Raw genomic sequence first — 12,059 nt, forward strand, 5'->3', positions numbered from 1 at the left:
AATTATCATCCATCAACTCTCCTAATCACTAATAATCCATCCATAACTCTCTAAGTACCATTATCATCCATAACTCTAGTACCATTATCATCCCATTAACTCTCTAGAGTACTAATTATCATCCCCATAATTCTAATACTAATTAGCATACCATAACTTTCTCTAAGCCCAATTATCATCCATAACTCTCTACATATAATTATCATCCATAATCTCTCTAAGTACTGAATTATCATCCATACCTCCTGCTCTAATACCAATTATCATCCATATATCCACTCTAAGTACCAATTATCATACCATAAATATCCTCTAAGTACCAATTATCATCCATAACCTCTCTAAGTACAATTTATCCATAACTCACTCTAAGTACCCAATTAACATCCATAACTCTCTTCAAAGTACAATTATCATCCATAACTCTCTCTAAGTACAATTTATCATCCATGAACTCACTCCTAAGTGATGTAATTATATCCTAAAATCGCTTCTAAGTACCGACTTATCATCCAGTAAACTCATTCTAAACTACCCAATTCTTCATCCCATGCATAACTCTAAGTACTGAATTATCATCCTCAACTCTCAGTACCATCTATCAGTCCATAACTCTAAATTAATTATTCATCCATACTTCTCTAAGTACCAATTATCATCCATAACTCCTCTACAGTACCAATTATCCATCCAAGCCTATCTACAAGTACCAATTATCACCATAACTCTCTAAGTACTAATTATGCATCCATAAACTCTCTCTAAGACAATTTATCATCCTACACTTCACTCTAGTAGAATTACCATCCATAACTCTCTCTAAGTACAATTATCCATCCATAACTCTCTCTAATAGTAACCAATAAACTCATCCATACTGAGAGTATAATGTATCATCCTCAACCTAAGTACCAATTATCATCCACTAACTCTAAGTACTAATTATCATCCATAACTTCTCCCAAGTCCAATTATTCATCCCATAACTCTCTCTAAGCACCAATATCATAAAACTCTATCTAAGACCAATTCTCCATATCCCATAATCTCTCTAAGTACACCCCATATCATCCCATACACGTCTAAGTACCAAATCTATCATCCTAAACTCCTAAGGTACTAATTATCATCCATAATCTCCCTAAGGTACTCAATTATCATCAACTTCTCTGTACCAATTATCATCCATAACTCTTAAGTACTAATTATCATCCTCAACCTCTCTAAGTACTAAATTATCATCATAACTGTCTCATAAGTACCATTATCATCCATAACTCCTAAGTACAGATTAATCATCATAACTTCTAAGTATATTATCATCCATAACCTCAAGCTACAATATTCATCCATAATCTAGTTAATTATCATCCCATAACTTCTAAGTATCAATTATCACATAACTCTCCTTAAGTACCAATTATCACCATAACTCTTCCAAGTACTACATTATCATCCATCCATTAACTCCTAAGATACAATTATATCATCATCTACTTTCTCTATGTACCAATTTATCAGGGGGACATGACACACACTCTGGGACATGACCACACATCTGGGGACATGACCACACATCTGGGGACATGACCACACATCTGGGGACATGACCACACATCTGGGGACATGACCACACTACTGTCCACCTTTAACCCCTCTACGGGAAATCACACTGGGATTACAGGCATAACATTGTATATTTTCACATTATGGAAACATTTTACTATTGAAATCCCATGTCCCATTTAAGTACACTAACAGTTGACCCTGTGCATCTGGTTATGAGAGAGTTAAGTTAAGGTCAGGTTAAGGGATATGGAGCTGATGTGGGTCAATTCCAGTGAGATAGCTGGCCCAAGAGTGGAGAGACGGGTAATGATGGGGGGGCGAATAGATACAGTTACATATTGCAATATTATTTTTGGATGGTATTATATCGATATCCAAGTTTATTTGTAATTAATAAGAAATAAATGGTTTTGCTACTCTCGGTAGCGTTAGCTGGCACTAGTCGGCTGTACCTGCCTATAGCTTGTTCTCCATCTTCTTTTTAAATAGTGATCAAACATTTTTTCAGCACTTAGTTCCCTGACTGATCAAAACGTGTTTTCTCATGCTCTCGCTTGTCTCTCTGCAGCAGACATACACTGAGTATAACAAACATTAAGAACACCTTCCTAATATTGAGTTGCACCCCCCTTTTGCTGTCAGAACATCCTCAATTCTACAAGATGTCGAAAGCGTTCCACAGGGATGCTGGCCCATGTTGACTTTCAATGCTTTCCACAGTTGTGTCAAGTTGGCCTGATGTCCTTTGGGTGGTGGACCATTCTTGATGCACACAGGAAACTGTAGACCATGAAAAACCCAGCAGCGTTACTGTTCTTGACAGACTCAAAACTGGTGCGCCTGGCACCTACTACCATACCCCGTTTAAGGCACTTAAATATTTTGTCTTGCCCATTCACACTCTGAATGGTACACATACACAATCCATGTCGCAATTGTCTCGAGGCTTAAAAATCCTTTAACCTGTCTCCTTGAAGTGGATTTAACAGGTGACATCAATAAGGGATCATAGCTTTCACCCGAATTCACATGGTTTGTCTATGTCATGGTCTATGTAATTTTTATCATAGGTACAATTCAACTGTGAGAGACGGAATCTAAAACAAGGTCTTTCGAATGTTTTAGACCACATATCGTATCGGCACCTACAGTGGGGAGAACAAGTATTTGATACACTGCCGAATTTGCAGGTTTTCCTACTTACAAAGCATGTAGAGGTCTGTAATTTTTATCATAGGTACACTTCAACTGTGAGAGACGGAATCTAAAACAAAAATCCAGAAAACCACATTGTATGATTTTTAAGTAATTCATTTGCATTTTATTGCATGACATAAGTATTTGATACATCAGAAAAGCAGAACTTAATATTTGGTATTAGAAACCTTGTTTGCAATTAAGAGATCAACGTTTCCTGTAGTTCTTGACCAGGTTTGCACACACTGCAGCAGGATTTTGGCCCACTCCTCCATACAGACTTTCTCCAGATCCTTCAGGTTTCGGGGCTGTCGCTGGCAATACGGACTTTTCAGCTCCCTCCAAAAGATTTTCCATTGGGTTCAGGTCTGGAGACTGGCTAGGCCACTCCAGGACCTTGAGATGCTTCTTACGGAGCCACTCCTTAGTTGCCCTGGCTGTGTGTTTTCAGGTCGTTGTCATGCTGAAGACCCAGCCACGACCCATCTTCAATGCTCTTACTGAGGGAAGGAGGTTGTTGGCCAAGACCTCGCAATACATGGCCCCATCCATCCTCCCCTCAATACGGTGCAGTCGTCCTGTCCCCTTTGCAGAAAAGCATCCCCAAAGAATGATGTTTCCACCTCCATGCTTCACGGTTGGGATGTGTTTCTTGGGGTTGTACTCATCTTTCTTCTTCCTCCAAACACGGCGAGTGGAGTTTAGACCAAAAAGCTCTATTTTTTCTCATCAGACCACATGACCTTCTCCCATTCCTCCTCTGGATCATCCAGATGGTCATTGGCAAACTTCAGACGGGCGCTGGCTTGAGCAGGGGGACCTTGCGGCGCTGCAGGATTTTAATCCATGACGGCGTAGTGTGTTACTAATGGTTTCTTTGAGACTGTGGTCCCAGCTCTCTTCAGGTCATTGACCAGGTCCTGCCATGTAGTTCTGGGCTGATTCCTCACCTTCCTCATGATCATTGATGCCCCACGAGGTGAGATCTTGCATCAGCCCCAGACCGAGGGTGATTGACCGTCATCTTGAACTTCTTCCATTTTCTAATAATTGCTCCAACAGTTGTTGCCTTCTCACCAAGCTGTTTGCCTATTGTCCTGTAGCCCATCCCAGCCTGTGCAGGTCTACAATTTTATCATACACAGCTCTCTGGTCTTGGCCATTGTGGAGAGGTGGAGTCTGTTTATTGAGTTGTGTGGACAGTGTCTTTTATACAGGTAACGAGTTCAAACAGGTGCAGTTAATACAGGTAATGAGTGGAGAACAGGAGGGCTTCTTAAAGAAAAACGAAACAGGTCTGTGAGCCGGAATTCTTACTGGTTGGTAGGTGATCATGACTTATGTCATGCAATAAAATGCAAATGAATTACTTAAAAATCATACAATGTGATTTTCTGGATTTTTGTTTTAGATTCCGTCTCTCACAGTTGAAGTGTACCTATGATAAAAATTACATACCTCTACATGCTTTGTAAGTAGGAAAACCTGCAAATTCGGCAGTGTATCAAATACTTGTTCTCTCCACTGTAAGTACGGTGATATCTTATCTTGATGGTCCTGGCAATTCCGCGCCCTAGAGACGGGTCAGAGAGTGTGGAAGTGGGTAGGCCAGGCAGAAGGGGTTTGTATTTGTAGCTCTTGTATTAACAAATGTCGGTCAGTCAATTCCATTACATCACCAGGATCAGTTCTATTGAAGAGGATAATGTGTTTCTTTGTCATTGACTCACCTCTCCAGAGACAGCCCCCAGGCGATGACCGTCACCCCCTCAGGGAGCCCCATAGGCAGCAGCATCTCTGGCCTGAACATCCCCGAGTTCCCCACTCCACCCACTTCTTCAGCCCTGGAGAGAGCAGGAATGGCACAATATAAGATGGATTCAGTGTGTGCCTCCCGGGTGGCGCAGTGGTCTAAGGCACTGCATTGCAGTGCTAGCTGTGCCACCAGAGACTCTGGGTTCGAGCCCAGGCTCTGTTGCAGCCGGCGGCGACCGGGAGGCCCAAGGGGTGGCGCACAATTTGGCCCAGTCGTCGTCTGGGTTAGGGAGGGTTTGGCCGGCAGGATATCCTTGTCCATCGCGCACTAGCGACTCCTGCTGCGGGCCAGGCGCAGTGCACCCTGACCAGGTCGCTAGGTGTACGGTGTTTCCTCCGACACATTGGTGCGGCTGGCTTCCGGGTTGGATGCCGCCTATGTTAAAAAGCAGTGCGGCTTGGTTGGTTGTGTTTCGGAGGACGCATGGCTCTCGACCGAGTCCGTACGGGAGTTGTAGCGATGAGACAAGACAGTAACTACTAACAATTGGATACCACGAAATTGGGAGAAAAAATAAAAGATGCGACTCAGTGTGGATAGGATTGCGTCGTCTATGGCTTTTGGTTTGAGTGAGACAAAAGCCCAAGGCCGAAACACACATATCACACAAACATGAGAAATGCCAGGGTTGAGGATATTCAAAAGGAACTGTACCTTCATGATAGCTGAACACTTCCATGCTCGGCTCGGTGTATGGATTGTAGGCCGGTTTAAAGCGTAATTTGGTGATTCCTGGAGAAAATTGTAAATATATTGTAAATACTTTCTCAGAAATACTACATCTGACAGAGAAACAAGCTCATGTTGTACTACAGGCATTAAGATGCATTAGAAGCCACTTCAGTACGGACAACTGAACCCACTGTTWAAAAAAAGACTTTAAAAAAAGAATGAGGTACTGGAAGCAGGGTGGGGGTCAATTCTTATATAATTTAAATTCCATTCAATTCTTGAATTCCCTCATTCATGAGAATGTATGTTGAATTACATTATAATTTTTAAAGTTATGGAGTTGTAAAAATATTTAATCTTTGGAATTGAAATTCAATATTTTTACATTTCCTAGTTAATGGAATTAATGCATATAGTATAAAAACATTTACTGTAGGATTTGTTTTTAATCATTTCAACCTGTATTCAGATATTTCCAGTATAGCTAGGCTGTCTGAACAGTGACACAATCAGCCTGAAAGCCTGAAGAAATTTAATTTCTAATTGGAATTTGTGGAATTGTTGGGGATAATATTGAATTGGGACTTGAATTCTTGGAATTTAGCTAACATTGGAATTGAGAGGAATTTTATTATCTCTGAATTCAAAGACCGACCTCGAATTTGAATTGAATTACATTTCCTGGGAGAGAATTGAATGAGTGGAATTGACCCCAACCCTGCCTGGTAGAGCCCTCACCTAGTTTATTGAAAAACTGATGAAGGATGCCCATGAGGTCACCCAGGGTAAGGCCATAGTCAGCCACCACTCCCTCAATCTGGTGAAACTCTGCCAAGTGGGTGGCATCCAGAGTTTCATTACGGAATACTCTGTCGATGGAAAAGTACTTGACAGGGGTGAACTTTTCCTGGTAGAAAGAAAGGTACATTTGAAATGGTTACAGAGGAAAGTTGCTCAATTGCTGCACGGTTAAAATGTAACATCACCCTCATGCAATTACTTTCTAATTCATTTTAGTAAGTACTAAGATAGCATGAACAAATGTAGATAGTGGGTTACCTGCTGAGCGAGTTTGTACAGCATGCGAGCGCTGACTGCTGTGGTGTGAGTACGGAGGATGTTCTTCTGAGCCTCCTCAATCTTCCAGTCATACTTGTACCTGTCAAACACATACAGCGTTAAAAATAGAACATGTTGGGCCTCCCGAGTGGCGCAGTGGTCTAAGGCACTGCAGCGCACTGCTAGCTGTGCCACTAGAGATCCTGGTTCGAGTCCAGGCGCAGTCGCAGCCGACCAAGAGACCCATGGGGCAGCACACAATTGGCAGAGCGTTGTCCGGGTTAGGGGAGGGTTTGGCCAGCAGGGATGTTCTTGTCCCATCGCGTACTAGCGACTACTGTGGCGGGCCGGGCACTGTTTCCTCCGACACATTGGTGCTTCCGGGTTAAGTGGGCATTGTGTCAAGAATGAGTCCGTACGGGAGTTGCAGCGATGGAACAAGACTGTGATTACCAACTGGATACCACAAAATTTGGATTTTTATTTTTTTATAAAAATAAATAAAATAAAACGTGTGTGTAAGTCCATGCGTGTAAGATTAGCTCTCACCCCTGTGATCCAAAGCCTCCCTCTGAATGGACCTTCCTCACTCTCTCCAGGTAGTCCTGGGGAAACTCATGGGCCTGAGCTGGGTCTGAGAAATATAATAATAGGAGGGGCCGCAGTTACCGGTAAGTTACATGGAAATAATAATGATGGTACATGATGAAAACAGATGAGTTATATCTAATGGAAATCTAGAGTCTGTTTTAGCGAGGGAAATCAGATTTCCCTTTCAGCGCATCATCAATAATGCACCATTTTATCTTATCTGGGCATCAAGTCCAGACACACAGAGACACCCAGTCGCTCACCAGACAGGAAGAAGGTGTCGTGTTGGTCTCTGGCAGGGTGCTGCTGGGGCTGAAACAGGGAGTCAAAGTTCCAGAAGGAGCTCTCAATGAAGTTGTTGGTGGGCATCTCAGTGAAGCTGAAGGAGACAGGAGTGAGTACACACAGGTCTTAGAACTTAGTCTTACCATACATTAGTTATATAGGGTATACTGATGGTGTCCTGCAAGGGCAGAATAGAGGATAGGTGACTGACCCCATCTCCAGGAAGATCTGTCTGAACTGCGTGCGGACCTTCAGGAGCGGATGCAGGTGGCCACAGTCTGGGGCCACACCCATGGCCTCAAAGTTATAAGGCTTGAACTTCTTCTCCTTCCAGCTCCCACTGTCACAGACCAGAGAAAGGTCAATTTGGAGGAGAACATATAATATGTTCTAGAGAACATCAAATTAATGAGTGTATATGGCCAAACACAAGCAAAGTCTGTGTGCAGATAAAACGTGGAGGTATATATACAAAGACACTAATTTCATTTTTGGGACACCTGAATACAGTTCTGTGCCAAATCCCCTTGTGATATTGCAGACCAGGTGCATTTTCATTGATCTGTTTTGGGGTACGAGAACTAACAAATTGTTTCAGACAATCACATGAAAACCAGGCTTGGTCAATAGATTACCTGCATTTTGAGAGAGACAGCAGTTTCCAGGTAAAAACAAAACTAATTGGATCATGCGCGGTACCTAATGAAAACACTGCCAATTTGACTACAACATACAGTGATATGAATAGAAATGACATCACTGTGAGAGAATGAACAACTTCAGGCTAATATACATTTGCCTTAGGACAAGGTCCTCAGCAGCAGCATGCAGGTTAGAGATACAGAATGAGGAATCCCTCATCCATCTTAGCAATCATAGAGCAACCATGACAAAGTTGACAGGAAAAGCAGAGCAGGACTCACCTAGCGATCATCTCTGGGGTGAGCTCCGTCTCCTGCTTAGTGATGGTGGTGCTGAAACAGCTGCCCTTTGTGATCCAATAGGACTTGACCGTCCTAAAATTCACAGAAATAAATACAATCATTCTCATTCAAACTGCATAAATGTGGTCCTTTGAAAGTTGTATATCACATGAGTGACAAAGGCCACAAGAGGTCTTATCTTGGGGAACATTGGAGATTGGGAACATGTGGTGGTGGTGAGGGCCTGGGACACTATTTAGCAAATAGGAAGTAGACCATTAACAATCTGTTGCTCAGTGTATTCATATCATTGGGTGAACTAGACATCTCGACTCAGACAAGACGACAACATTGACTCACATCTGATCTGTGAATATTATGTAAGTAGGATGTAACTATGATATAAGACATAATTTATATTCTAATCCAAACCTGCATTTCTCAGCTGTTATTCAACTAAAGACTTAGGGATCAACAAGTCAGAGAACATCCTCAGCATGAGACTATGCTGAGGCTAGTTGTGACTGGGGCATCCTGAACATGCCTGGATGCCAGATGAGTGAACACTGTGTTGTACTGCTGAATGGCATCTATTGCCATCTACTGGTAGATATCAATTAGGAATATACTTAACATTTCACAGACGTTTTCACAGTAGTCAAATATTATCAACCAGTCTGATTCTTACACTTCAGAGAGCAGTTTGCGTTTCTTCAGCTCATTCTTCTCCTTCTCCTCCAGTTGAGACGCCTGGCCTTTCTGTACCAGGAGCAACTTGTCCCTCACCAAGTCTTCTAAGTGCTCCACCTGGACACACACACACGATGTTTGTGTGTGTCATACTTATTTTCTCAATTTTAAAAGCAACACTCACGCTCAATCACAAAGCACACCAAGTCAGATGTGAAGATAAACTCACAGTCTTGAAGATCCTGGGTCCGCCCTCGTGGCCCTTATCCAGACGGATCCACTTGTTGGACATGGCCTTGCTAAAACCCACCTTCCCAAAGGCTAGTTTCTACACAGAAATAGAGACAAAACAATCTGTAAACACTGCCCCAATTCTCCAAGTGGAAAGCATATAAAATCACAATGTAAAGATTATTTTATTTTCWTCCAAATAAACATAACATCATGGTATATATTATTTGTCCAGGCACCCTGCAGGTCCTCTCACCATGAGCTGGCTCTGAGGCATCCCTTCCTCTGGGATGGAGATGACGACTCTGGCCTCATGGCTGCCCTGCTCGGCTATCTCACAGCCTTCCCCAGTCAGCTCCCAGTGCTTCGAGGAGCGCTGCTCAGCTGAGATCACCTGCGCAGGAAAACAAACAACCATGATCAGAATCATAATGGAGCCTTGAGGCAGAGGGCCACACATTTGTCATCTTCTCAAGGTCTGATTGGTGTACACATCATGAATTAGCTATCACTGCACATTATACGTTTACCATGGGCTCATTTTTAGATCCAGTGACAATAACAGCTCCCAATTTATTGACTCAGTCTAACTTCTCAATGTTGACATTTTGGTATTTCATATTTTATTAAGAGCCCCATTAGCTGTTGCAAAAGCAGCAGCTACTCTTCCTGGGGTCCACACAAAACATTAAACATAATACAGAATGACATAATACAGATCAATAGACAAGAACAGAACTATATAAAAAAAAATTAAAGGCACACGTAGCCTACATATCAATGCATACACACAAACTATCTAGGTCAAATAGGGGAGAGGCGTTGTGCCGTGAGGTGTTGCTTTATCTGTTTTTTGAAACCAGGTTTGCTGTTTATTTTAGCAATATGAGATGGAAGGAAGTTCCATGCAATAATGGCTCTATATAATACTGTACGCTTTCTTGAATTTGTTCTGGATTTGGGGACTGTGAAACGACCCCTGGTGGCATGTCTGGTGGGATAAGTGTGTGTGTCGGAGCTGCGTGTAAGTTGACTATGCAAACAATTTGGGATTTTCAACTCATTCATGTTTTTTGTAAAAAGAAGTGATGCAGTCAGTCTCTCCTCAACTCTTAGCCAAGAGAGACTGACATGTATAGTATTTATATCAGCCCTCTGATTACAATTAAGAGCAAAACGTGCCACTCTGTTCTGGGCCAACTGCAGCTTAACTAGGCTTTTCCTTGCAGCACTGGACCACATGACTGGACAATAATCAAGATTAGACAAAACTAGAGCCTGCAGAACTTGCTTTTTGGAGTGTGTTGTCAAAAAAGCAGAGCATCTCTTTATTACGTCTAGACCTCTCCCCATCTTTACAACCATTGAATCTATATGTTTTGACCATGAAAGTTTACAATCTAAGGTAACGCCAAGTAATTTAGTCTCCTRGACTTGTTCAACAGCCACACCATTCATTACCAGATTCAGCTGCGGTCTAGCACTTCAAAAACAAATTGTACCAAATACAATGCTCTTAGTTTTAGAGATGTTCAGAACCAGTTTATTACTGGCCACCCACTCCAAAACAGACTGCAACTCTTTGTTAAGGGTTTCAGTGACTTCATTAGCTGTGGTTGCTGATGTGTATATAGTTGAATCATCAGCATACATGGACACACAGGCTTTGTTTAATGCCAGTGGCAGGTCATTGGTAAAAATAGAAYAGAGTAGAGGGCCTAGAGCTGCCCTGCGGTACACCACACTTTACATGTTTGACATTAGAGAAGCTTCCATTAATTATCATCCTATATAAGTAGTAACCAGCTAGATGTATCAGACGTTGGTAGATTGCCTTAATGACGATTCAATAAAACCAAATATTGAAAAATGTCTAACAGTTTTTGTTTTTAGTCAAGTTTGCTGACTAGCAGTGCAGTGGAACAATCAGACTGAACAGTCACCACTGCATTTATTCATGGKTAACACGATCCCGTTTACGTCCCTATTGCATCACTTTCCTATCCAATCGCCCATCATCATAGGATGAACAGAAAATACTATAAGTACAAGCTTGACGCCCAAACCGATATTTAATTTCAGAATGTATTAAAATTAGGTTAGGGTTAAGGTAATGGTCAGTTTGAGGTTTTTGCGGTTTAAGCGTCAACTGTGTCCTTAAAGTCTCRGCCGAATMAACAAAGTGGACGGTCGCTTGACTTCCGCTTCAACACCGGCAGGTAAACTCACATCACCAAGTGCCTGTAGGCTCTTCACAGCCCCGACAATAGCTTGGTGGTCCACCCCAAGACTGGTCGCAACATCCTGACTGTCGAGACCACRGTCCACCTTTTCCACCCGCCGAAGAAGCGTTTCTACAAGACCAGTGTCAGCCATGCTTGTCACAGCGAAGCCGAAAAGAGACCGGTAGTGAGCTCAGTATTGGATATGTCGAAAGTACTGGAATACAAGAGCCAGTATTTTTGAAATACCGTAAACTCCTCAGAACATGCGAAAATTAATACCTGAATTGACACCTTGAAGAATTAAAAAAATCCACTACACACTTGATTTATCCCATGCATTGCATGCAATGTACTGACAGTGACTGAATTGCGACTGAGGATGATTAACACTTCACATGAATGGATATAGTTGAATGACTTGGAAATATTGTGCTTGCTGTAGGTAGGTGAAGTTTAAATGGATGTAAGATCACACAGTTGGAATTCTGTTTTTCTGAATGGCTCTCAACACCAGAATTGTCCCATAAAAGGGGGCTATAACGTGTTTGCCTAGAACTGGAAGGAATATTTCAATATAAATATAATACAATGTTACTTTATACAAAAGCAAATTACTACACATCTTCCTTGTTGAGAGATTCAAAAACAACTAATAGAAACAGACACGGAAATCCAGATGGATAGCTGTACCAAATATAAAATATGATGTAAATGTAAAGTGTTGGTCCCATGTTTCATGAGCTGAAATTAAAGTTCCCAGAAATTTTCCATACAGAGAAAAAGCTTATTTCGCTCAAATTT

At 41.9% G+C, this 12,059-nt stretch overlaps 1 protein-coding gene across 1 annotated transcript; it reads right to left on the reverse strand.

Moving 5' to 3' along the window:
* Positions 1–4,492: 4,492 nt before the first annotated feature.
* Positions 4,493–11,453, reverse strand: LOC111981877 (phenylalanine--tRNA ligase alpha subunit). The gene is given in 13 exon segments (XM_024013367.3): positions 4,493–4,590; positions 4,593–4,610; positions 5,237–5,314; positions 5,993–6,161; positions 6,314–6,413; positions 6,863–6,947; positions 7,168–7,283; positions 7,401–7,529; positions 8,113–8,205; positions 8,801–8,919; positions 9,032–9,130; positions 9,290–9,427; positions 11,263–11,453. Coding segments are annotated over 13 exon segments (1,389 nt in total). The 5' UTR covers positions 11,410–11,453.
* Positions 11,454–12,059: the final 606 nt, after the last annotated feature.

This window comes from Salvelinus sp. IW2-2015, linkage group LG20 (genome assembly GCF_002910315.2).
Source record: "Salvelinus sp. IW2-2015 linkage group LG20, ASM291031v2, whole genome shotgun sequence".
Taxonomy (NCBI): Eukaryota; Metazoa; Chordata; class Actinopteri; order Salmoniformes; family Salmonidae; genus Salvelinus; species Salvelinus sp. IW2-2015.